This window comes from Tiliqua scincoides, chromosome 4, assembly GCF_035046505.1.
Source record: "Tiliqua scincoides isolate rTilSci1 chromosome 4, rTilSci1.hap2, whole genome shotgun sequence".
Taxonomy (NCBI): Eukaryota; Metazoa; Chordata; class Lepidosauria; order Squamata; family Scincidae; genus Tiliqua; species Tiliqua scincoides.
The window spans coordinates 379,655-405,779 of NC_089824.1; the positions used below are offsets into that span (position 1 = coordinate 379,655).

General features: G+C 59.6%; 1 protein-coding gene across 1 annotated transcript; it reads right to left on the reverse strand.

Annotated features, from left to right (window-relative positions):
* Positions 1–811: 811 nt before the first annotated feature.
* LOC136647478 (microtubule-actin cross-linking factor 1, isoforms 6/7-like) lies at positions 812–24,425 on the reverse strand. The gene is made up of 28 exons (XM_066623041.1): positions 24,069–24,425; positions 23,213–23,440; positions 22,473–22,619; positions 22,284–22,385; positions 21,902–22,057; positions 21,370–21,525; positions 21,034–21,270; positions 20,341–20,469; positions 19,797–19,967; positions 19,570–19,725; positions 18,809–19,015; positions 18,552–18,674; positions 17,770–17,939; positions 16,269–16,428; positions 15,865–16,062; positions 13,793–13,918; positions 13,483–13,662; positions 13,090–13,278; positions 12,779–12,896; positions 12,310–12,470; positions 11,707–11,869; positions 7,413–7,567; positions 3,678–3,758; positions 3,347–3,358; positions 3,175–3,292; positions 2,288–2,466; positions 1,686–1,815; positions 812–993 (listed from the first exon to the last, which is right to left on the reverse strand). The coding sequence occupies exons 1-28, from the start codon at positions 24,423–24,425 to the stop codon at positions 812–814; spliced, it is 4,491 nt and encodes a 1,496-aa protein (XP_066479138.1).
* Positions 24,426–26,125: the final 1,700 nt, after the last annotated feature.

The window sequence follows — 26,125 nt, forward strand, 5'->3', positions numbered from 1 at the left end:
CGCTTCCCGGAGAGGTGTCGCCCGGCCCGGCCCGGCCCGGCCTCCCTCCCCGCCCAGCGACGGGCCCCGCTGCAGCCTCCGCGCCCGCCCGGAAGGCCAGGCGAGGAGGGGAGCCGCCGCCTCGCGCCTCCGCCCCGGCACGTGCTGCGCAGGGCGCGTCCTCTCCCACGGGGGCCGAGAGCGGGCCTCGAGCCGGAGGCCACGGCCGGGCGCGGAGGGGCGCTGCTCGCAGCGGCAGCCGGAAAGACGCGTCCGGGGCGGCCCGCTGGCTGCCACCCCGCCCGGGCCCTGGAGGAGAAAGGAGCCCGCGGGCGGCCCCTGCCCTCGCCCCCACCGCCTGCTGCCCGGCGCGCCCACGGTGGGCAAGGAAGCGGGTGGGCCCCGCGGAGACGGGGCGCCGGCGCGCCGAGGGGGGCCCGGCCGGGCGGGAGGGAGCTGCAGGCCGCTCCTCGGGCGCTGGTGCTCCCGGCCCCCGCAGCAGGAGGGCTGCACCAGCGCTGCTGCGAGCGACTCAGGCTGCAGCCAGGGGCGCCCCGCCGGGGGTCTCCCGAGGACGATGCGCAGCCTCCTTGGCTGTGCGGGGCCGTCGTCGAGGGCGGGGCCCTGGACGGTCGCTGCAGGCACCACCGCGCCTGGCCCCTGCTGCCCCCCACGCCCTGCAGCCACGCCAGAGGCCTTGCAGACCCTGGAGGAAGCCCCCTCCTGTTTCAGACCAGGGAGGCAGGCAGTGGACTATTGGTAGACTCCAGACTTTATTGGTCCCTGCTAAGGGCAGCCCTGGCCAGACAGCCACTCAGCTCTTCTGCCTGGCTCATGGGAAGAGGGTGTCCAGCATGCTGGGGGGGTCTGGGCAGGCATTCCTGTGGCGTGTGGTGCTGCAGGTAGGGAACTGGCAGGAAAGGGGGCTAGCACCAGAAGGATGAGCCTGTGGAGGGGAGGGCCCTTGCTGTGCCCAGGGAAATGCCAGCCCAGTCCTTGATGGGCACCCACTACCTAGGGACAGAGAAGGAAGCAAGAGCTGCACCCGCCACAAGGGTTCTTTGTGGCGTTCAGAGTGCGTTCTTTGGCTGGCTGCAAACTGCCAGGAAGCTGAGAGCACTGGGCAAGCAGCTCAGAGCCACTAGAGTGCCAGGAGAGGGATGGGCGAGCTGGGGGGTGGGAAGGGCACAGCTGCTACAGAGGCCTTTGAATCTCTCTTGATTGGGGGGGGCAGGACTGACATGGGGGGGGAGCTGCCGCCTTCTCAGCCTCCAGCCTCCATGGGCACTTGTTTCTGCTTTCAGAGTGCTGCGTGCTGGGCTGAGATCTCTGAGCCCTTCTCGTGGGAGAGGTGCTGCTGACTGCTGCTTGCATGGCTTCAGCTGGCTCCGGGTAGATGGCCTTCCAGTTCAGAGGCTGCACCTTTCAGGGTGGGGGCCCTCCTGAGGGTTCTGCAAAAAAGCAGAGAGAAAGTCCCACCCACCAAGACTCTGAAGGCAGGAAGGGCTCCACTCAGCACCACCCAGGAAGGCAGGCAGCTCCCTGGTCACTAGGCCCACAAGAGGCAGGAAGCCGGTCAGGGGCAGGAGTACATGTCCCACACAAATCTTCTGCCCTGCTCTGGCCCGGTTGGGCAGGGGTGGCCTCTCAGCTTCAGTGGGGGGTCTGCCTCAGTGGTGACCACCCACCCCAAGCAGCCCTCTCACCTGGACGCACAACCTCCGCCTTGGTTCCATCCTCTGCTGCGCCAGTGAATGCCAGCTCGGTCCCATCCGTCACCACAGAACTGCGGGAAGGGAGGCACCGGTCCCCAGAGTGTGTCCTCCGCAGGACAGACTAGAAGTGAAGCAGAGACGTGAAGAGAAAGTCCTCTGCCCTTGGGGAGCCTCGCTTATTTCACAAGGCAGTGAGCAAAAACACCCCACAAACACAACTGGAGAAGTGCAGAGAGCCTCAACTGCCAAAGCCAACTGCAAGAAACCGCAAAGAGGAAGCAGCTTTAGGATCCCTCCTTGGTGATCCAAAGCCTCATGAAACTGGCAGGGCCTCAGCACTCTCTTCAAGGCAAGACATGCAGGAGGCTCAGCAGAGTCCACAACTGTGGGGCCACTCACTGCCAAGAAGGCCCGGTGGCCTCGGGAAGTACCAGCTGCCTGTGGGGTGGTGGTGAAGCAGAGGGGGCCATTCTCTGGTTCTCTCCAGCTGCTGTGAGGAAATGCCAGGCAAGCCTGGTTTGCCGCCCTGCCCACCAAGCCACTCCCTCATCCATTCTCCCTCCTGAGGCTGGCCTGGAGTGCTGCTCACTTGCCTTCTTGGTGAGGGGGCTGCTAGGAGCCGAAGCACTGCTGCAGAGGCTGGAAGCAGAGCGGCTGGGCGACCGCGGTTTGGAGGCAGGGGCAGGGACAGACTGGCTTCCGGCGCCTTTGCTCCCCAGGGGCTCAGGGGACAAGTATTTTTCATTGATCTTCAGGTTTGTCCTTCCCTTCACTGCACAGGATAAAACACAGCCTGGTCTGCTAGCAGCCGCTTTAAGGGCACTTGAAGGTGGCGCGGGATGTTCAGTTGGCAAGGAGGCTCCAGCTGGATGTGGGTCTGGGGCAGACGCGTGCCAAGCGGCAGGCCCGGCACTTTGTGCTGCCGGAATGGCAGGGCAGGGCACAGCCTGGGATTCAGAGGAGAGCAGCAAGCAGTCTAGGACCTGGGGCCTTTGAGGCGCTTGGTGCATTCAGCCTGGACAAGAGGGTGAAGGGGCAGTCCAGCAACCAGCTTCAAGTGTCTGAAGGGCTGCCAAAGGGGAAGACCCACTCTCTGCAGTTCCTGGGGGCAGGCCTAGAAGCAGTGGGTCAAGACTGCAGGGAAGAAGACTGAGGCTGGACTTTCCTCACCACAGGGTCGGTCTGTCCAGCACTGGAACAGGCTACCTTGTGCAGGCCCCCAAGGAGGGGCTGGACGGCCACCTGTTGGGGGCTGCAGCAGTTGCCTGCCCTGACCAGGGCGCTGGACTGGATGGCCTCCCTGTCCCACTCTTAACACCCCGTGATTCCAGCCTTCTGGGAGCAACTCTGCTCTGCACCAGTTGCACAGCAGCGTCAGGAACAGGCCGTGCTTTGAGGGGAGGGGGCTGCTGCAGAGCCCTGCCCAGGGAAGGGCCTGTCCAGATGGTGCCCCAGCCCAGCCCAGCGGCCACTGACTGACCTCTGCAGGGATCATTCTTCACCAAGAACTCGTCGAGCGCAATCCAGCCACCACCAACCCGCACCATCAGGGTGCTGCGCAGGATGCGGACCATGCGCAGTTGTTGTGACTCCCCAAACTGCAAGGGGACGAGAGAGAGAAAAGGCACGGAGTGGCTCTGTGCATGGCCCACCTTGTTTCCGCCCTGGCTGCTGCATGGCACCCCGGGGCTCGCCAGGTTTCTCCCCCCAGGCACTGGCCCCACCGGGCTTCAGCGAGGGGCTGCCACATCTGTGCTCCAGGCCTCGGGTGCTTTTGGAGGCCTCAGGCTGCCAGGTCTGGAGTGGGCTGGCAGTTTTGGGCGCAGCAGCACCCATGCTGGCGTGTCCCCAGCTTCCAGGGCCCAGTGTGGTGGTGGCACTGCAGACCTTGCCCCGCTCTTCAGTGCCAAGCCTTGACTCTTTGGACAAGCTTCTTCCCTGGGCTTGGACTGCTGGGCAAAGGAGGGGGGCATGTGGGCTGACACTCACTCTGTACCGGTTGGCGCTGATCTGTTCCACCTGGAAGCGTTTTGCGCAGCTACACTGGGCCACCTGCCTGTTCACCTGCAACAAAAAGGCAGATGGCCTGAAGGTGACAGAGGAGGGAGGGAGGGCTGGCAGGCAGGGAAGGCTTCTGCAGCAGCCTCGGCCCTTTGGAGGCAGCAAGGATCTCGGGGCAGGAAGCTGGGCCTCTGCGCTCCGGGAAAGGGCATTGCAGTCTGAGGGACGCAGCAGTCAAGCACAGGTCCTCACTGAAAGCAGGATAAATGCCTCTGGGGGCACCCTGCTTGCATCACCCCCAAACTCTTTGGTTGCCTTCCTGCCCCAGAGTGGGCTCAGGACAGTGCTCCAGAGAACCCTACCCCACCGAGAAGACACACCCCTTTATAAGGCCTAGGGAGGTGACAGAGCTGTGGCAAGGAGCTAGGCAGAGCCCCCCAGGCCCAGATGAGGGCCTCCCAAGAGCAGGGTCTCGAGAGGGCTTGGATTTGGGATGGGGGGGTTCTGGAAGCACTGACACTCCAGTGTGTGGCATGTTGAGCCTGTTCCGACAGTGTTTCCTTCTTGTTGGGATCTGGCCCGGTGATAGCAGGTAAGCTAAGCAGGGCAAAGGCAACATGGAAAGTGCGACAAATGGAGGAAGTGATGGGACAGAGATCTGGACAAGGTGAAACACCTGTGAGGTGCAGTTGTGATCGAAACCCATGTGTGGGCATGGGAAGGATAAAGTGGATAGAGAGATGCTCTTTACACTCTCACATAACACCAGAACCAGGGGACTTCCTCTAAAATTGTTGGGAGTTAGGACAGACAAAAAAAAATATTTCTTTACTCAGTATGCAGTTAATATGTGGAACTCCTTGCCACCGGATGTGGTGACGGCATCTGGCCTGGACGCCTTTAAAAGGGGACTGGACAAGTTTCTGGAGGAAAAAATCCATTACGGGGTACAAGCCATGATGTGTATGCGCAACCTCCTGATTTTAGAAATGGGCTATGTCAGAATGCCAGTGCAAGGGAGGGCACCAGGATGCAGGTCTCTTGTTACCAGGTGTGCTTCCTGGGGCATTTGGTGGGCCGCTGTGAGATACAGGAAGCTGGACTAGATGGGCCTATGGCCTGATCCAGTGGGGCTGTTCTTATGTTCTTATAAAAGCAAGATGTCTGCCCATGCTATGGGCACACCCCACCACCACCACCACCCCACCTTCACACTGCAGGGGTCGTTAGGAAAGAGACCCAGGCTCAGGGTGCTAATATCATGTTACCCCTGTGCAAATCTGTGGGGCAGCCACAATTGGAATCCTGCATCCGGTTCTGTCTGCTACACCTCAAGGAGGAGCCTGGGGAGTTTGGAAAGTGCAGAGGAGGGAGGGCAGTCAAGGCGATCAGAGGGCTGGAGCACCTTTCTTCCGAGAGAAGGCAGTGAAGGAAGGCGCAACTAGACCCACAAAATGACCCAGGGAGCGGAGAGCTTTTCTCCCTCCCCCTCGAAACTGATTGACATGATTCAGATGGACAAATGGAGATCCAGCTTCACCCAGCACATCGCTGGTCTGGATTCCTGGCCACCGAATGTCACTGGATGGCTTCTAAAGCGGATCACTGCACATGCTCCTAGAGACTTTTGGTCATGATAGCCATGCGCAGCCTCAAGGATCGGGGGAGTCCTCCTCTCCCAACAGCTGCTGCTGCTGCGGAGCAAAGCCAGGGGAGGGTCAATTGCCACCCACTCCTGCATGGAGATGCCTGCATTTGCGCAGCTGATGGGCTAACGTGTGGGGCTGGGTGGGTCCCTTGGGTGCGATCCAGCAGCCTGGCTGTTCTTACAAACTTCTTGTTTGTTTCGCTACGTAAAATGCTTTGCTAGCTACTTTTTGTTGAAAAGCAGCATATAAATATTCTTGAGAGTGCCAATTCTCACTGCTGACTGATGCCTCTTCACAGATGTGGCTTCCGTTCCGACCCCCCTTCACCTCAGGAAGGCGGGGTCTGCTCTTTCACCATTATTGCTTTGCACTCCAATGGGGTGTGTATCCACCTCAAAGTTCAATTTAGTGGCCTCTTTGCTTATAAGGGGTATTTTTAAAACCAATCTGGTATTTTAGCACAGAAGGCCGGAGAGGGTCAAATTCATGGTGGACCAGTCAGTGCTGCTCAACTGGGAGAAGGGGCTGCCCTGGGCCTGAGCCTAAAGACCAACTGTCACCCTGAACAAAGCACAGCAACGGTGTTTCCACCATTCAGGCGTTGCTGAGCTGCAGGCTTCTCTGGGTTCTGGACCTGACATGGGCACCTGCGCAGAGGCTGCTGCTGACTGAGGGCCCAATCCTATCCAATTTTCCAGCACCAGTGCACAGCAATACAGCCCCAAGAGAACAAATGTTCACATACCTTAAGGGGGCCTCTGTGACCACTGCCCCACCACAAGATGAAGTGCATGCCCCACTGGAACAGCTGCACCAGCACTGGAAAATTGGATGGGATTGGGCCCTCAAGGCCCAGAGGGGAGACTTGCAAGGCCATGGTGGAATCTAGGACAAGGCTTTGCAGGAGGGGAACACTCCCTGCTCAGCCACAAGGGAGCAGGAGCACCAGCAGAGTCTCCAGTGAGGCTTGGTCTCTCACTGGCCTGGCTGCTGAAGAGTGCGTTTCTTTGTGGGGTGAAATCTTCAGCTCTTTTTCCTCTTGAAAGTGATTGGAAGACGACTTCTTATAATACTCGAGCAACTTGAAAGCTGCTACTCAGCCAATAGACCAGGCCCAAGGAGACCTCCCAGGCCAACTTCCTGTTTCTATCCCCCCAATGGCTCCCAGCAGTTGCCTCTGGCCCCGGAAGTCACCTACAGCCACCATGACTAGGAGCTGCTGACGGCCCACTGGTCCTCCTCTCATTTGCCCAACACTCTTCCGTGTGTCCAAAGACCTTCGCTTGTGTAACCAGAAGGGTGTCCTTGCAACTATTCTGCAAAGTATCATTCTCCCTACTGTGCAGCTGGGGAGCTGAGGCTCAGCGGGAGCAGCCTGCCTAGGCACTGGGTGAGAATTCATGGCAGAGATGAGTCAAGTCAGGAAAGTCCTGAGCCGGCTTATGGTCCAACGCAGCACGACCACTGCCAAAACTGGTGTTCCGGTGGTGGAATGCACTTTGTGGCAGCATGAACACCGTTCCAGAAGTGTGTGTAGCTGCATGCTTCCAGGCTGCCACTGCAGATGGCACTGCCACACATGGTGGCAGTGGTCCCACTCACATTGCTAAATCAGAGGGTTGGGTGGAATGGGGCAGAAGGACTGGGGTGGAACGGGGGGAGGGATGGGGCGTGTTGGAGGTGGGAAGGGGTGTCACCTGGCGCAAGTGATTTGCACCGGGTGCTGTTCCTTGTGGAGCCAGCCAACACGCGCCCTTTGTCTCCTTGGCTCTGCCCGTTAAAGAGCTGGCGCAGGTCCAAGGAGACCCACTGGCAGCTGAGGGGCTTCCCTCTCCCGAGCCTCCCGCTCAGGCCTCCCACCACAGCATGCAGTGCAGTCCATTCTGGCACAGCTGTGTGCTGTGGTGGGGAAGGCACAGGCCTGGGCAGGCAGCCTTTCAGCTAGTGCTACCCCAGCTCTGCGTAGCAGCCAAAATCATGCCCCTTGAAGGGAATAACCACACGCTTGTGTCCCTGTAGTCGAAGCGGGGTCCACAGAAATACACGAGCCTGGAACTCTCCCTCGTACCTCGTCCTGGATCTGGGCCGCATCGGCAGTCCTTCGCAGCATGTCCCTGCTGGGGTGCAGCGTGCTCACAAACTCGTAGTAATCAATGAAGCCGTCCCCATTCATGTCGAAGATGCTGGCCACGGCACTCATCTCCAGTGTGGTGGTGGGGAATTCTGGGATGGAAAGAAAGGAGGGGGCTCAGAGGACATTCTCACTTGCCTGCCTACCACACAACTGGAGCCAAAGGCAGGAAGTTCTGTCAGGGAACCAGGAGCAGGGTCAGTGAGTGCAGTGTTGGCAGGGTGGTGTTAAGGCAGGACTGGTGTCATGCTAGCATCTGTGTGCTGGAAAGAATCATGACCTCCTGGGTCTCGCAAATCATTCCCCCCCAATGTCCTTAGAAGTAGAGCCCCAACCTCTAGGCTTATACAGGTGCTTGACACATCCCAAAGTTTAGCTGATATTTTGGCTACGAATGTCCTTACCTTCACGCTGCTTTGACTCCTGCTGCTTCTAGCCTTTCCAATGCAATATACAGGTATGTAGCAAAGATGAGCACCCCTTTTCCTGCTAGCAACCCAACACTACCTCAAGGAGATGTGTGCTGCAAGCGATGATGGAGGCACAATGCAGATGCCCAGAACAGGTCTCTTTCTGGCATCTCTCCTGAGGGCCTCTGGGACTCCTTGGACCTGCACCAGCTGCCTGGCTGTTAGAATTCCAAGGAGAGAAAATCCTGGTGCATGCCAGTGCTGCTGAGGTCCACCCCTTCCTCCCGATCCACCTCAAAACTCCCCCTGCAATGCCCTGCCCTCCACCAACTGACTGCGAGCAAAGAGCCTGCGTCTGAGGCTGCAGCCACTTTGAGGCAGTGCTCAAACTGACTTGGCAACAGCGTGGTCTTGCGTCACCACTGAGCCCTTGGCAGCAGCGGAATGCTCATTCCATGCTCCCAAAAGGTCCACAGGTCTGGGCTGTAAGTCACTCTTCGCAATTCACCCAGAAATGCTCCTAATTTCTTACAGTACAATCCTATGCCTGTCTACTCAGCAGCAAGTTCCACTATGTTCAATGGAGCTTACTCTCAGGAAACTGTGCATAAGATTGTGGCCCAAGTCATGTTTCTGGGTTCGAGTTGCATGTCCTCTAGTCCAGGGGTCTCTAAACCTTTAGGCCAGACGTTCAGTTGGCAACCTTCAGTCTCGAAAGACTCTGGTATCGTGCTCTGAATGGTGGTTCTGGAACAGCGTCTAGTGTGGCTGAAAAGGCCAATCCGGGAGTGACAATCCCTTCCACACTGGGAGCATGTGCAGTCTGTCCCTGGTCTGTCTCCCTGGCTATGGGCCTTCCTTCTTTGCCTCTTTGCCTCAGACTGTTGGCCAAGTGTCTCTTCAAACTGGGAAAGGCCATGCTGCACAGCCTGCCTCCCAGCGGGCCGCTCAGAGGCCAGGGTTTCCCACCTGTTGAGGTCCACTCCTAAGGCCTTCAGATCCCTCTTGCAGACGTCCTTGTATCGCAGCTGTGGTCTACCTGTAGGGCGCTTTCCTTTCACGATTTCTCCATACATGCTAGGGATTCCAGCACGTTCCAGGACTATGTTGTTTGGAACTTTGTCCTGCCAGGTGATGCCGAGAATGTGTCAGAGGCAGCGCATGTGGAAAGCGTTCAGTTTCCTATCCTGCTGTGAGCGAAGAATCCATGAATCACTGCAGTACAGAAGTGTACTCAGGACGCAAGCTCTGGATCTTGGTATGTTCCGTCAGCTTCTTGTTGGACCAGACTCTCTTTGTGAGTCTGGAAAACGTGGTAGCTGCTTTACCGAAGCGTTTGTTTAGCTCGGTATCGAGAGAAAGAGTGTCGGAGATTGTTGAGCCAAGGTACACAAAGTCATGGACAACCTCCAGTTCATGCGCAGAGACTGTAATGCAAGGAGGTGAGTCCACATCCTGAACCATGACCTGTGTTTGATGCAGGCTGATCGTCAGTCCAAAATCTTGGCAGGCCTTGCTAAAACGATCCATGAGCTGCTGGAGATCTTTGGCAGAGTGGGTAGTGACAGCTGCATCGTCGGCAAAGAGGAAGTCACGCAGACATTTCAGCTGGAATTTGGACTTTGCTCTCAGTCTGGAGAGGCTGAAGAGCTTTCCGTCTGATCTGGTCCAGAGATAGATGCCTTCTGTTGCGGTTCCAAAGGCATGCTTCAAGGGCAGCGAAGAAAATCCCAAACAAGGTCGGCGCAAGAACACAGCCCTGCTTCACTCCGCTTCGGATGTCAAAGGGGTCTGATGTGGAGCCATCGAAGACAACAGTGCCCTTCATGTCCTTGTGGAAGGATCTGATGATGCTGAGGAGCCTGGGTGGACATCCGATCTTGGGGAGAATCTTGAAGAGGCCGTCTCTGCTGACCAGGTCGAAAGCCTTCGTGAGATCTATGAAGGCTAGAAAGAGTGGCTGTCATTGTTCCCTGCATTTCTCCTGCAGCTGTCTAAGGGAGAATACCATATCACATCAAATATCTGGCATGCTGTCAAGGGCCGGAAAAATAAATTTTAAATATAAAGTTTAAATACATTAGAAAGTCTAAGAAAGCCTAAGGCCTTCAGACAGCCCAAAAAGTCACTTCTGGTTTTTCAGGAAAACCAGGAAGTGATGTTTTTGGGGCTTTAGAAGGCATTCTGAGGGGAGGTGCATGGACTCCCTCACCCTCAGAACACCCTCCAGACGCAATCGGAGGACGGCCAGGGCTAGAGGTTTGCAGGGGACAAGAGTCCTGCCACAGGCCTGAGGCTTCATCTGGCTCTGGGCTGCGGTTCGGAGACCCTGCTCTAGTCTGGTGTTGAATCTTTCAAAGGTCTGTTTGCACGTTACCTTTTTGTCCTCTTAGTACTTCTGGTGGTTCCTGTTTCAGGTGCGTTTTCTTTCATAATCTGCTGTCCTGGTCTTGGGCACTCAGGGGTGCATCAGCATTTTCCGAGTCTGGTCTCTTCATGTCTTGATTCAAACAACTTCTCTAATTTCTTGTCTCTGCCTTCAAATTCTTTTAAGTTGATTTTTCAGTTCATCTGTCCTCCATGGACTCCCTCCTTCTGATGCTCTAGTTTTTTCCGCTAACAACATTTTTCATGGTTCAAACCAAACACTTCCCTCTTGGTGTTCCTCTTCATCTCTCTGTTCCACAAATTCTCTTTGTGGAGTTTTTGGGGGTTTGGGGGTTTTTTTGATTCCCTTCTGCATCTTCCTTCTCCACATAATTTTTTTTTGGGGGGGGGGGAGGAATGGTGGGGAGTTCACCTGCGTGTATATCTTCCCTCAGAGTATTAAATTGGGATGTAGCACTCGGGTAATGAACCTCACGTTGCCTTTGTGGGTTCAAGGGCAACGTGCAGGAGACAGCCCTGGGGAGGCTGTGTACTCTGGGGGGGGGGCCAGGGAAGGATGTGTCCCCAGGCACATTCGGAAGTGTGAGGGGAGCTGCCAGGCTTCAGCCCGCAGCAGGTGCCTCCCAGGATGGAGCTGCTGGGGCATTTGTGGCTCCAGGGAAGTGAAGAGCCTGAGGAGAGGAAGGGAGGGACGGCTTCTAGGAGAGAGGAAGACAGAGCAGCCCTGTGGGTGGGGCCCTGCCAGCTGCTGCAAAACAGGACTGCAGCTGAGAGCGACTGCCCCACCAGGGGTGGCAGAACACTTTAGATCAGTGTTCTTCAGCCCTAGTACTGGGGCATCCATGGGGTCACAAAGCCTCCGTTGTGGAGTCGCAGCACTGTATGGGAATGAGATTGAGGACTGCTTGACTACAGCACCACCAGGTCAAGGGAAGAGGCACCTGGCCTGCTCCTTCAGCTGCCAGGAGATTGTGCCCCAGTCCTGCTCCAATTCTTGGCAATTGTGCTAAAAGAGCTTTTGCTGTTGCCACGCTTCGTGGTGACTTTTTCTGCTCGCTAATAAGAATACCTGGCTATAGTGAACAGTGCTGGGAGGGCATTATGGGATTGGGGAGTGGGCAGTGACGGGGAGGGGGGTGGAGAGATAGGGTCCTGGAAGGGGACCAGCATCAACAGTGAGGTCCCCAGTCTCATTATTTGTATACTGAGGACACGGCATGAAAAAGATTGAAGACCACTGGTCTGGGTAGCATGAGACGGTCTTCAGGAGCAAGGAGGAGGGACAAGCCATGCAGTGGTGTCCCCCCTCCACTGCTGGAGAAGACCCTTGGTTAGCAGCAGCCACTCCAAAGGCTGGGGCGCCCATGGGAACTGGCAGCAGCCACTCTGAAGGCTGGGGAGCCCATGGGAGCTGGTACCCACTCAGCACTCACTGGAGGAGAGGACACTCTCAACGAACTCCAGCTGGGTGATGCGCCCATCCTGGTCCCGGTCAATGCCCCGAAACACATCCAGGGTCCGCGACTTCCTCTGGCTGATCCACTGCATGTAGCGCTTCCGCCAAACGGTGAAGTCAAAGTGGGCAAAGTCCTCCTGCTGCAGATGAGAGAGCGGGGCATTGGGAGGGAAGCCACGTCCCCACGGGCAGGGCAGGACCCTTGCGAACGGGGTGGGCCGACCAGCAAGGCAAGCCTTGAGCCTGGCGGAATCCCTGGCACCCAGCACAGCGCGAAGAGCTGCTGCCTTCGGAGGGGACCACGTAAGCCAAGGCTGCAGCAGGGTGTGCACCTCCCCCCAGACAGCCTGATCTGAGGCCAGACCCTACTGCCCTTTGGTCACATGAGAGCTGCAGCAGCAGCAGCACCCTACGCCCGCCTGCCATCACCCTGCCTTTCTCGAAGCAGAGGCAGAAACCAAGGGGAAGTCCTCCTGCCACAAGGCAGGCCACCACAGGCACCGCTCACCCACCCACTCCGGGGAAAGACCTCCCCACAAAGAAGGGCCCAGCACGCATGCCCAGCCCCTCCTGACTGTACCTCGCGGAGACGTTGCTGGGCGTTCTCCAGTCGGTACTGCCTGTCCAGGGCCAGAAGCCAAAGCTGCTGCCAACGGTGCTCAAGCTGGGCCAGAGCAGGGCTTGGGGGCTCCAGGTCCACAGCTGGAGCCCTCTGGGAGCATCTGCTGGCCCCTTGGCGCCCTGCAAGAGGAAGACAGGAGGCACAGCCCTGCTGCAGGAGAAGTGGGGGGGGGTGCTGCTTGCTCTTAAGGGGAAGCCAGTGGATAGCACCCCCCCCCCGCCAATTCCAGTTCTGGGAACAGCATTCTAGAAAGGTCACTTTGGGAAGACCGGGTGCTGTTCCTTGGTAGGCCTCCTGGTCCCCTCCTAGCAGGATGGGGGGGGGCGGTTCAGAGCAGGTTCTGCTGCAGCCAGCCAAGGTTTCTAAGGGGGGGGGGTCTGAGGTCCAAACCACCTTCTGACAAAGACGCAGTAAGGAGGCAACTCACGGGAAGGCCGCCTGTGGGGGGTGGGCGCCACTGCCAGAGCTGGGGACTGCTGATGCTTGAATTCCTTGGTGACCTTCTCCACCTCAGCCTGCTTGCGCCTCAGCTCCTCCATGAAGACCTGGCAGAGGACGCGATGGTGAGAAGGGAAGCCTCGTGCCACAGCCTTCCCTTTCTCCAGGGAGCCTCCTGCCCTGAACCGAGGAAGGAGCAGCTTCTGCACAGTAGCAGTCAACGTGCCCCTCCCCCCCAGCAGGAGTTCTTGGCAGCACACCAACGGGGGGGCTGCAGGCCCACAGTGAGCCAAGCGTTACCGCATGCTGGCAGCCCAGCTCCTCCAACTGCCCTGCGTCCTCCGGAAAGGGTTCCTGGTCCTGGAGGCCCAGGGCCTCCTCAGCAGCCACGATCCAGTCCACAAGCCGCACTACCTCCTCCTGCTTTGCCGCCAAGGAGGCCACCTGGGCCTGGAGCCGATCGTCGTGCTGCTGAGCCCAGTTCAGCACCTGTTGGGGGGGGGGGAGATTGCAAAAGGCATTGCTGGGGTCAGCTCGGGGCTCTGCTCCCGGCACTGTCCAGGGCTGCCAAGAGCTCGGTCCTCGCCCTCACCCCTCCCTGCCCTCTGGGGCCCCCCATTTAGGCAGGACAGCGGAGGGAGCAGCCTGCCAGTGAGCCCACCAGTCCTGCTGCCTGTCTGTGGGCTGCCCCACCCCACCAGCAGGGGCCTGCCCTGCCCCCAGCCCCGTGCTGCCGACCTCCTGACAGCGCATCTTGGCGAGGGTGACCCAGGACCGGATGGAGATGACGGAGTCCGGGTGGCAGGCGCTCAGGATCTCCTCCCCCAGGGAGCTGACACACTCCAGCTCCAGCTGCAGGCTCTGCCTCATCTCCTGCAACCAAAGGCAGGGGACACCCAGTCAGGGCCTCTGCCCCCTTCAGCTGAGGAGGGAGGCAGCCCAAAGTCTCTTCGGGGAGCAGGGCAGCCCCCCCCCGGGGAGCCAGGGTTCTCCTGACCCTTACCTGGAGCTGGCGCTGGCACTCCCGCACGGCTGCCTCCTCCTCTGGACAGGCCCTGCACGCGGCGCAACTCTCCAGAGTCACCAGGCGGTCCAGGAACGAGTGGACCAGTGTGTGAAACTCCTCGGCCTAAGGAAGAGCAGCAGCAGGTTGGCCCCCACCCCACCAAGCAGTTGTGCCCACCCCTCGCCCCAGCACAGCTGGCACTGGAAGCTGTGCGCACGTAACACCACCAGGCACGGCCTTTCAAGGACCAGGAGGACTCTGGCCAGAAGGGAAAGGGATTTGGCACACAGGTAACGTTTTTGTCGATATGTCTGGTGGAGGGTCAAGGCGCGCAAAGGGAACAAAGAATACCGGAAGCAACTGAGTGGTTGCAAAAATGGTGGCGAGGAGAAGGGCGCAGCTTCCTCTACAATGGCCTCTCCTCCCAAGATGATGGCTGCACCCCACGGAAGAAGCGCGCGAGCCTGAGTGGGAGGGCTGGGAAGGAGGCTGCCAGGGGAGGGAGACGGCTCCACAGTTGATGCCATGATGGAGGCTGGCAAAGGGAACAGGGGGGGTGCAGAGGCCACCAGGACAGCAAGAACCGGAAACCCCCATCTGAGGGACAGAATGGAGAAGAGCACTGGAGGCTCCACTCTTGGCATCAGGCACAAAACATGAGGAACAGATGAGCGAGAACTGTCACCACAGGAAGGTGAACCCCATCCTGGAGGCTGAGCTGAGACACATAGCAATCAAGGGGTACAACTTATTCCAGAGGAACAAGGCGCACAACTGGTTAAGGAAACTATGCCTGCAAAGAAATCCATGGATGTGGGGTGCAAAGATGGGCTGAGTGGAGTTGGGCAAAAATGTGGTGAGACAACTGAGGGAGTCTGTCACCAGCCCCCCAGCCAGGAGGAGTCCCTGGTTGATGCCTTCCTGGAGGAGGGGGCCACATGTGCAGATGGCAGCCACGGAAGCCTGCAACTGCCTGAGTATGCATCGGGAACCACCCCTGCCAAGACAGAGCGGTCCAGGATGCCCTCGACAGTGCCATGTTCCAGAAGCAGGAGGGCAGCCAAGGGACTGGCCGTCTCCAACCTCATCCTCACCCGAGTCAAGGAGGGGAGGGAAGAGGGAGCCTCAGGGGCAATGGATGTACAGTCCCATCCTACTGGGATGCCCAGTGTGGCAGGTCTCTTGCTGTCTTGTGTGCTCCTGGGGCATTTGGTGGGCCGCTGTGAGATCCAGGAAGCTGGACTAGATGGGCCTGTGGCCTGATCCAGTGGGGCTGTTCTTATGTTCTTATGTGGAGGCAAAGCAAAGCTGAGCAGGGCCGGACCAGGTGAGGTGAACTTGGGGAGATGAGGGTGAAGCCCTGGATGGAAGACCATGGGAATGCAGTGGGAGAAGGGGCACATCGACCAAGGTGAGGACTGGCACATATCGAAGTTGAGTGCAGGGTGAAGAGTTTGGAAGAGTGAGGGAGGGGAAGAGAAACCAACAGGGGGCTTACAGCTCAGTTCTGTGCAGAAGGAAAAACAAGGAAGCGGAGGGGGGGTCTGCTGTGTGGTGGAGAAGGGGAACTATGCATGGCAATGGAGAAGAGGTGGCACTGCGTGACCCCTCCTTGGTCTCTGTCTTCTCCTGCAACTGAGACTGTGCCTCACCTCATGAGAATGGAACAAAGGGCAGTGAGGAAATGACGGTGGAAAAGAGGCCAGGATGCGTGCCACGCAGAGTGGCTCGAAGATGAGGGGCATGGAGAATGACCCACATCTCCCTGGCCACACTGCTCTGAGCGGCTTGCATGGGGCAGGCTGGAAGCCTTGGGACAGCCTCTTTGGGGCCAAGGGACAGTGCTGTGGCGACGCCGGGGAAGCTGGGCTTGGGGGCTACGTCTCCCTCGGGGTGTTGGAGCAGGGAGCTGGAGCCGAGACCGATCAAGGCGTGGCCAACCCGGTCCTGCCGGGGGGGGGGCGAGATGCTCCCTGGGCTGCCTCAGGCTACAAGGAGGCCAGCGCTGCACCTCTCTGGCCTGCATGCACCCTTGCCACACCTCATGCCCCCCACCCCTGCCCACTCACCTGCAGCAGGGCAGCCTCTAGCCGTGCCTGCTTGGAGACAGAGAGCTGGCAGACAAGCTCCCAGCGGTGGCTGAGCTCCTCCACCTGGCTCTGCAGCCACTGTGAGTGGCCCAGGCTGCAACCCTGCGCCAGGTCCCGCGTGGAGCGCCTCAGCGCTTTCACACAGCCGGCCCGCTGGCCCAGCTCCTTCTGGAACCCCTGGCAGGGCAGAGAAGTGCTGCTCAAGGGACACCCAAGGAACCGGGGGGGGGGGGGAGGCACTGCAGGTCACTCGGAAGTGAAGCCCAGGCCGGCACCCCTTCCGCAGCGTCCATTCTTGGACAACGCTGCCACCAGACCGTCCCGAGGCTCCCCCTGTGCTCCCACCCACCGGCAAGAGCTGCCACCTCCCGACTGACACGAACCTTGTGCTGCTCCACCAACACACTGACCAGGTCTCTGTCGCCAGCCACTGGCATCTCCTCTGCCAACTGCAGCTCAGCCCAGCAGAGCCAGTCCATCAGTGCCTGCAGGGCATCCGTGACGTGGCCAGAGAAGAGCAAGCCCTCCTCCAGTTTCTGCTGCCTGCAAAAGGATGGGCAACATGTCAGGGGCCCTGCAGTGTTCCAGCCTCTGGGGCAACTCAGCCCAGGGATTTCTGGGCGAGACCCTTTTCAACCTGGCCGCTGGCCAAGGTGCATGCCCGAAAGGGCTGTGGGCATCCTCCTTGATGGCTTGTACTGGAAACGATACCGGGGAGTAAACCCTTTGAACCCCCCAACCACGGTGTCCTTTCGGAAGGCTCAGTGAGTGGGGGCCTTCCTCTCGGGCAGGCTCCTGGAGAGGGGCCTGGGGGACTCCTTGGGCACTGGCTCCAATGGCGCTCTGCAGGGTTCTCCCTTGTCCCCCAGCTGCATCAGCCGCACAAAACCCCTGGCTGGAGGTCACTGGGAATACGTGGCTGGGCGCTGCCAACCTGCAGACCCCACTGGCCAGGCAGCTTCCTGCCATCAGGAACCAGGCAGAGCCGTTGCAGTCCCAGCCACTGTCTGAGGCCAGGGAGGAGCGCGAGAGGAAGCAGACGCGGGGACTGACTCCAGACAAGGCAGAGGTCCTGCCGCCAGCAGACCAGACTCTGGTCGTGGATGAGCAGTCTCTGCCTGGTGAGGCTGTACTTCCACGAGGGTCTGCTTAGAGGACGTGTTCCTGGAGCCGGTTGTGCTCCTGCCTGCCGAGGTGTCAGCTGTAACCCTGGGGCTTTCGGTCCAGCTTTGGCCGGAGCAACAGCTGCATCCGGTCCTTGGACCAGGCAGCCCTGACTGCAGTGATCTAAGGATACCTCAAGGTTGCATCCCTGCAAGCCACATTATGTGGGGCTGCCCTCGAGGACCACCTGGAGTGCAGCTGCATGTGCTTGGCCTGGTGCCAGGCCTTCACACTGGACCACGGCACTGCTGTGCCCAACACAATGGCCGTCGCCTGCTTCCAAGGGCTTCCAAGTCACACTGCTGCTCCTTGTCTGGAAAGGCCAAAGCAGCCAAGACTCGTATGACACCCTTTCATTCCAGCAGGCTGCAGCCCCACAACTGTTCCGAGGTTCAGTGCGGGGGGCCCTGGGGTGGCACCCACTGTGAGGAACTCCCTGCCCTGAGCCCCTCCCTCTTCACTGTCCTGCCTCTTAACAGGTGGGTGTTTGGGCACCACTGTTCTCTTACAGAGCCACTGGCTTGCCCAGTTCTTGAAGACAGGCCTCTGGCCTTGGTCTCTTCTGTCGGGTGACTTTTGCTGGGCTTCTGAATGTAAAATTAGAGGAGCCCCGGGACAGGGGGCCAGGTCTCGCCAGACTGTGGAAAGGCGACAGGTGGAGGGGGGGCAGTAGCAGCATTCCAGGGGGCCCAGCAAGCTCCCCGGGTTTGCCCCCCACACCTCTCAGTGGTTCGGCTGCAGACGGCATCCCAACGCCCCTTCAGCTCCCCCAGCATTTGGTCCAGCAGCTGGACATCCTCAGGCAGCAGGGCCTTCTCACGAAGCAGGCGCCCGCCTCGCAGGGTGGCCTCAAAGACGGGGCGCTTGGCACGCAGCCTCTTCTGGAACTCCTGAGCAGCAGAAGAGGGAACAGAAGACTTGGTCAGGAGAGAGCAGGGGGCTGCACAGCTGAGACAGACCAGAGCCCCCTCCCCACTGCATCCTGCAGAGGGAGGACCTAAGCCCCAGGTTCAGCTGGGGGCAAGCAGGGTGCGTGGTGCAGCTGCTCCTCCGCAGTGCACGTGCCGGGGGACACAGGCCTTCCCTCCCATCCCCAGCCTCTCCCTCTGCTGATGGCTGCGTCCAGAACCCAGGGCCCGCAGGCAGAGAGTCGAAGGAGGGGACTGAAGCGCCCTGCAGGACGGGTGGCAGGACGGGAGAAAGGGAAGCCTTATACAGGCAGTGACTCCATTTCGGGAAGGAGAGTGAGGAGGAGCTGCCCCCTTCCCTGGCTGGTCATCCCACGGGCACATGAGATGCATGGTGTGCACAGTGCCAGTCACGCCAAGGGGGGAAGGCTCTGCACAGGGCAGGGCACAGACAAGCTCTTTGCCAGTGGGCGGAAGGGGCTCCCTTGCTCAGGGACTGAGGGGCGAGCAGGGTCAGAGCGCCTCCCAGGGCCCAGGAGGCGACAAACGCTCCCTCCCCCCAGCCGGGTCCTGGCACTGGGCGGAACTGCTCACCTTGTGCTTCCCCAGAAGGCCTTTGATCCCCTCTTGGCTCACTGCAGTGCTGGTGGCATCAGCGGGCAGGGCTGGCTCCACCTCATCCAGCCAGTTGAGGAGCAGCTGCCGAGACTCACTGAACTGGAAGAATGGAAGGGCGCAATGGCAATCGCCAGGCTGCCACCACGCGCCACCCATTTCCTGCCAGTGCCAGCTTCCAACTTCTGCAAAAGCCTCCCACCCCCCACTCCAGGGCCTCTCTCCATACCCCCTACCTGCTTGGCACGCCTGTGGGCCTCCTCCAGAGCACCTTCCCGCTCGCTCACGTGCTGGAGTACCTTGGCCAACCGCTCCCTGGTGCTCAGGACCAGGCTGTGGGTGGCACTGCCATCCTGCTTCTGGTTGAAGTCTTTCATGCGGGTGGCCATGACCTCCAGGCTGGCCAGCCTCTCGCTCTGTGCCTGGATCTCCTGGGCCAGGGCCTATCAGTGACAGGTGGGGTGGGCGGGCACTGAAACACAACACCTGCTTGTGCCCCGACCCTGGCCCTCAGACCCAGCCACCAGCAAGCACTGCCCATCCAAGCCACCCCTACCAGTGGAGCCAAAAGGTCAGACCCAAGCAGCCCACCCCCACCCCCAGGGAGCACCGCAGGGGCTCCTTTGCCCCCGATGCCATCATAGGTCCAGTGGGGGGGGGTGTGAGTGTGCCCCTAAAGAGCCTCTGAAACAGAAGTCACAGGAAGTGTCCCAGGGAAGGGCTCTTGATAGCCCCTTGCAAAGTACAGCTTTGTGCCTGCAGGACACAAGCTGGGTGTTGCTTCAAGCAAAGATCGGTGTGAAAGGGGAGTGGGCTTCTGTGCGACCCCAAAAGAGGCAGACTTCGCACTGAGAGCAGATGCCTCCCCCCTCCAAAGCAGCTGGCCTGGGAGAGGTTTTCATCCAGAGCAGAGAAGAAGCCCGAACAAGCCCAAGGAAGCCTTAGTGAGCTCTGGCAGGGGGGAAGGAAGGGCTCCTGGGAGGGACTGCAGGCCTACCTTCTGACCCTGGATCTGAACAGTAACCGTTTCCAGGACGTAGCTGGGGGAGGGGAGGGCCCCCAGGCTCTCCTCCACGCACCCCACCCACTTCAGCAGCTCCTGGATGGTGGCGTGGAATTCCATGGTCACTGCCAGGTCCTCGCTGAGCTGTTCCTGGGGACAGAATGGGGCACTGAAACCCTGAGTGGTCCAGCTCCAGGGTCCCTCCCGGTCCACCACTGTACCTTTCTCTGCTGGACCTGGCTGGCCACGCTTCCCCACTTCTGCTCCAGGATGCTCAGGTTGTGCTCAGTGCCGGAGGCCCGGGGTAGGGGGCTGGCAGCCAGCAGGCCCCGCACTTGTTCTCGGAGACGGTTGTATGCTGGCTGCTTGGAGTCCATCTCTCTGCACAACTCCTGCCAGGTGGGAGGGGACACATGACTGCCTGTGAGCCACCCCTGGGCACCTGAAAGGGTCCTGGCCAAGCAAGGAAGTGTGTGGGGGATGGGAGGGGGACCCAAAAAGACCACAGGGCCTGCAGCAAGACAGGTGGGTGGCTTGAAAGCATCTCTGGAGGCTACAGAGTCCGGAGACCCAAGTTCAGGTCTGGAAAAGGTGCAGGCAGCTTATTTTTCTGATGGTGTGTTATTTCTTTAAAAATTGCTCATTGGGAGGGTTTCTTGCTCTCTCTGTGGTGACCCAGAGCCCAGGTCAGGGGGCTATGCTCTGTTCCAAGCCCCCAGAACTGGCCCCGTTCAGTGGCCCTGACTCTTGTGGCAAAAGGCTCACCAGGTGTGCCCCCAGCGTGTCCTTGGCAGCCTCGGGTTGGCTACAGGTGAGCTTGCAGAAGGAAAGCCGCACCTCCACCTGCTCCAGCCACTGCAGCAGCTCCGTCATCTCCAGGGTCACATCCTGCACCTGCAGGGGCAAAGACAACCCGTGAGCAAAGTGGGCAGCGGTGGGGGGGGCTTCATCTCCTGCTTCAGGTACCCAAATTCCTCACTGTCAAAAACCCCCCATTCAAAAGGAGACTGGACAAGGGCTTGGACAACCAGGGGTCCCCTGACAGCTACGGACCCCACTGGCCACACGCTGCCCCCAGACTCAGAGGAGTTGGCCTCTGAACCCCTGCTGGACAGGGAGTACCCGCCTCCTAGCAAGAGGGCTTCCCTGCTCGGACAGCTGGTGGACCACGGTGGGAGCAGGACGCTGGACTAAAGGCCCCCCTCTGGTCTGATCTGGGTGGGTTGTTCCAGTGGTCTTGTCTGCTGGCAAGACTGAGACCCAAGTGGCACGGCAGGGGTGGGTGCCCCTGATGCAGGTCCTCCAGCAAGCTGGAGACGGGAGACGAGTGAGGGGGTGCCTGCCCCACAGACTGGGGGAGGACACCCACGCTCTCCAGTCATGTGGGGCTTTTGCCAACACCCTCTTCCTGGGGAGATGTGAGGTGGTGGGATCAGGTGGCAGCGACCAGGCAGGCACCTGCCCCGCGAGGACCCGGCCTCTGCCGCCCGTCACCTGGCTCAGGTTGTTCTCCAGCTGCAGCTGGTGGCTCTCCACTTCTCCCAGGAGGAAGTCCCAGCCCTGGTTCAGCTGCCGGAGCCGGCCCTGCAGCAGCCCGTCCCCCGGGTCCCCCGTGCCCACGAGCAGCAGGCCCTGGCCAGCCTCGTTCACAGACTGGATTGTGCGGGCGCGAGAGAGGATGTCGTTCCGCAGCACCTGCAGGGGGGCAGGAGTGGCAGGTCGGGGCCAGGTCTGGAGGAGTGCCTGGCCTGGGGGGTCCGGATGAGGCCCTCGCCTCCCCCCTCCCGTGCCTACCTTGTGCTTGGCCAGCTCAATCTCACAGCCCTGCAAGTCCAGGCTGAGGGCCGAGGCACCCTGCAGCTGCTCCGAGGTGTGCTGCAGCCACTGCAGAAGCTCCTGCAGCTGGCTCTGGAACTGACCCAGGCCCAAGAGGGCGACCTCCAGCTGGTGCTGCAAAGGAGGAGAGGTTCCAGAGCCTTTGGCAGAGCAGGCGAGTGCCGCCCTGGCAGCCTGGGGCTGGGCACCACCCGGTCCCCAGAAGGCTGCCCAGAGAGCTCTGCGTGCTGGGAGGCCAGAGGATCCAGCTTCCGCAGCTGCTGTCCAATGGAAAAAGCCCAGGCAGACAGGTCCCAAGAGGGGACTTGAGCAAGCAGGCCAGGCCATGGGCGGAAAGCAAGCAGCTCTCAGGCCGCTGGCTGTCCAGTTTGCTCTGGAAGCACATTCCTTCCAGGCACGGCCCTCGGTCAGCCTTGAGCCAAAGTGGAATTCGCACCCAGAGGCCGTTCCTCCACCCCAGCACTCAGCCAGCCCCCTTGCCCTGCCTCACCTGTCGGCTCACCACCTCATTCTCCAAGCTGCTCCAGCGGTGGCCGAAGGAGCAGAGAGCCCCTGGGGGGCTCTGGCTGCCTGCCCCCCTGGGGCTCTCCTGGGGCCGCAGGCTCTCTGCATCCACTTTGCACTGGTACAGCTCTCGCTTGAAGTCCTGCCAGAATTGGATGGAGGAGCAGAGGAATGAGCGCCAGAAAGGCCCCTCGCTGCCCACCACAGCAGCTGCCTTCCAAGGCTCCAGGCAGCTCCCAGGCTCTGCCCAGCCAGGTCTGCTGCACATACGTCACGGGCCTCCAGGCAGAGCTGGGAACAGAGTCGGGCAAGACAGGGCCACAGACAGAAGGCAGCTGGACCAAACCCCCCCCCCCCACTTTGCTTACCTTCAGCTCCAAGAGCTGCTGCTTCACCACGTCCAGGTCCCCCCCAACCCGAAACTCCTCTGCAATCCTCAGCTCAGCCGCAGTCAGCCAGCCCGAGAGCCTCTGGGGGGGGCAGGCAGGGGAGGGATGTGAGAAGGTGGGCTGTGGCCAGCAGCAGATCTCCAGGCCCTGCCTGGGTCCCACCCTGACCTCCGTGAGGCCTTTTGCAGGTGGCAGGCAGGCCCTGAGGAGCAAAGAGCCACCTGCTTGGAGGAGCAAGGGGGCTGCGTGGCCGAGGCCCTGTTGCAGCTCAGCGCACACAGGGCGGACATGGCCTGGGGAGGGGTCCAGAGCCTCCTGCCGAGACCAGGAGAGGGGGCAGTGGGGGGCGGTGCTGGTAGTTGCAAGTGACTGCAGAACCGTTTGCAGAGCTGAGGGCCACGCGTGGCAAAGCCGACTTTGGTCAGAGTCCAGCCAGGACAGAGAAAGGACTATAGCCCCGGCCCCCCACAGGCGGCAGGAACGCCAGGCAGGGAGGGAGCCAGACAGGAGGTGCAGGGACAGTGGGGGGGAGCAGGCAGGAGCAGGCCTCTCTGCACAGGCAATGCAGGTCCTCTGCTGGTGGAGGCAGGAGACACACTGCCTGCTTGCGACGCCGGGCGGCTCGACACACAGGCTGTCACTGCACAGTCAGCACAACCAGTGGAGTGCAGGTGGGGACAGGAGCACCTATGCCATGTCCCCACCCCTGGGGGAGCAGGGCAACAGCAGCCCACTGCTCTCTCGTGTGCATGTGGTGGAGGGGGGCAGGGGGAACAGCAAGCAGGGCCCCTTCCACCCAGTCCTTGGAATGCAGCAAGTCCCAGCAGAGCTGCAGGACTTCAAACTCAGAGTCCCAGGGTGGGCTCTCTGTGGCTGCCAGACAGCCCGAGGCGGGGGGACCTCCTCACCTTCACCATCTCCTGATGCCCGACAGCAGCCTGCAGCTGCTCCTGCAGGCGGGTCTGCCGCTCTGCCCACGCCTTGCTCAGGTTGTTCCAGGACGAGTAGAGCTGCAGCGGGAGGGAAGCCAGGTGACGAGAGGCTGTGGGGGGGGACGAGAGGCCCACCCAGCAGTTCCCACCATTCCAAGGGATCTTTTTCTTCTTGCCGTCCCAGTCCCCTGTAGAGCCAGGCCCCTGGCAGGGGGTGACAGGGCAGGAATGCTTGGCTTGGGGGGCTGGTGGGTCCTGCAAGTGGCACAGCCCACCTGCCTCACATGGGTTGAAAGGGCAGCCTTCACCAAGGAAGAAAGCTAAGACCCAGGACCAATGCTGCTGCTGCTGTTGGAATCGTGGGGCTGCCTGCCTGCCGCTCCCCTGGGAATTGGACAGCTCCTACTTTCCTGCCCTCCAGAGGTCCCACTCCCCAAGGATCCCCCGTTCTTTTTCTCGTTTCACAGCACAGCAGTTCACCATGCGGTTTCCCTAGCAAACTACACCAACAAAAGGTTGCAGTGATTCAAGGAGACAGCGGCCTCAGTCCCTGGAAGAGGGCCAGCTATGCAGAAGAGGGCTGGGAAAGGCGCCCCTCCGCCCAGGGAGTGGGGCAACTTGCCGGGGCTTGCCTCCGGTTCCAGACACAGAGGGGCTCCTTCCCATGACCGCTCTGTGGGGTTGGTGACAATTCCCAAGCTTCACAGCCAGATCCTCCCCCAACCCGTTGGTGCCCAGATGAACTCCCAGCAATGCCTCCTTGCTGCCCAGGGTTCCTGGAGAGCTGTGTCCCTCCCGCCACTGCCCTAGACTAGGGCAGCATCTTGCTCACATCGTCCAGGCTCTTGGTCACATCTGGCTTGTCCAGGTCTCTGCATGAGGATATCAGCTCCATCCCCACGAGGCCCAGGGAGTCCAGATCTCCCTGCAGGGAATCAATCTCCTCTCGCAGCACCTGGAGGGTGACATGGAAGTGACGCTTTTGACTGACAAATGGGGAGCACCAACATGGAGGCAGCAGAGGCTGAAACACTGTAGACCCCAGTCTGCATCCGAGCAAGGAGAAGGCGTTGGTCATGGCAACCTCCACCCGGGGATAAAGTGGGGTCTTCTGACTAAGCTGAGTGAGCCAAGGGTCCCGCAGACCAGGTCGCCCAAGCTCCTCTTCCCAGGAGGAGTCAGCCCCCATCCTCAGCCCCTCCAACTCCTCTTCCAAGCCAAGGAATCAGGGCTGCCAGTAGTGTTGCTAAGGGGAGGCTGGGGGGAAACTGCCCTGGGCTCCACGCTGCTGGGGGGCTCCAGGCTCACTCTCTGGAGCCTAACAGGGACATCTGCATTTTTCACACATGTTCAGGACTCCCTGGCACCACATGGGCTGAACCACATATCCCCTCCCAGGATTTCACAACGTATTTTATTTATGGGATTTCCTGGATTCTCTGAGGCGCTCTCCCCTCTTCCCCAGCAAGGCCGGGTGATTTCTGTTTGCATCATGGTCCCTGCTGCTTCTTGGTTATTTATTTTATAAATAAAAAATCTGCTGATACCAGACAGGACTCGAACCTGTGGCCCCTGCACTAACCCGCTGGACTACGGAAGACCATGATGAACGCCCTGAGCAAAGACGGGGGAATACAGCTAGCAAAAGGCAGAGATTTCAACAGAAGCTATTCATAGAGAGGCAGGACATTTGGCTGAAATAAATAAATAAATAACCAAGCTTGATTTCTCCACATAACAGATTGTTCTCTGTGTTTACCAAAACAATCCTGTTTTATGAATTCGTTCCTTTGCCTCAGCACTTCAGCAGCCGGCGTGGTGTAGCGAGTGGTTAGACTTGACTCTTGAAGGTTTCGGTTCTCAGGTTTGAATCCTACTCTGGACACAAAGTTCTCTGGGGAATCTCCAACCAGTAATTTGCTCTTGCTAGTGAATTTGATTCCCTGGTTTGGGAGATGAACTTTATTCAAGGTGTTTGATCTCCCTGGTCAGTGAATGATTTTAACTTAATTTTTTTATTTTCTTTCTCGCTTAAGGAATTGTGCTCCCTGCTTAGCAAACTGATTGCCTTTCTCTGCAGTTGATTCCCAGTTTTATGAACTAGTTCCTAATTCTCAGAAGAACTCCTGGAACCTTTAAACAGGGACTTCCAGTTTTTGCTGCAGGTGCCTGCAGTGGGGGGCGGGGGGAGTTCCAAAATCTTCTTTAACCCCAGGTGCCAGATGCCTTCCTTATGCCACTGAGGGGTGCATCTCTTTCTGGAACTTCCAATGCATGTTCTCCAAGGCGGCAATTCAGGAGAGTGCTTAGGAGTCCAGAACCAAAGGCTGGGCACCTTTTGCGATCACTCGACACAGAAAATGAGGTGTGGGCTGGTATAGACGGTGTGCCACAGCTCCCGCCTCCTCCCAGAACTCCCAAGATTCCTCAGTACAACATATAACACACCACAATAATAGCAGCATAACAGCAGCAGCGGAGCACTACCCCCACCCCCACTGGGCTCAGCATCCCGATACCTGCATGGCCCCGAGCCTGGCCTGGATGACCTGAACATCCCAGGGGGCCTCCTCCAGGTCCAGCACTGTCTGCTGCGTGTCACTGAGCACGGCCGCAAGGTCTGAGAGCCCATCCCAGAAGCGGCTGGCCAAAGCCAGCAGACCCCGCAGCCAGCGCTCCCTCTCCTCGCCCTGCTGCCACAGCTCCTCCCATTGCCGCAACAGCCGCTCCACACAGTCCTGGATTTCTGTCAGTCAGAGAGGAGCCCTGTCAGGAATCTGGCCACCCAGTTCCTTTGGGACCAGCCAGCAAAGGAGCCCCTCAGCTCCCAAATCTGGCCAGCAGCCGGGCGCCTCAGTGGTCAGAAGCCTGCGAACAGTGGCAGGTTGA

Bases quoted from the DNA above. Each gene is read 5' to 3' on its own strand.
- LOC136647478 (XM_066623041.1), bottom strand. From the start codon at position 24,425: ATGGGGGCTGACTCCTCCTGGGAAGAGGAGCTTGGGCGACCTGGTCTG. The intron at 22,620-23,212 runs GTGAGGAGGTCC...TGGTCTCGGCAG, and splicing joins GGCATCAGGAGATGGTGAAG to GAGGCTCTGGACCCCTCCCC. The intron at 19,016-19,569 runs GTAGGCCTGCAG...TGTCACTGATAG, and splicing joins TTCAGATCCAGGGTCAGAAG to GCCCTGGCCCAGGAGATCCA.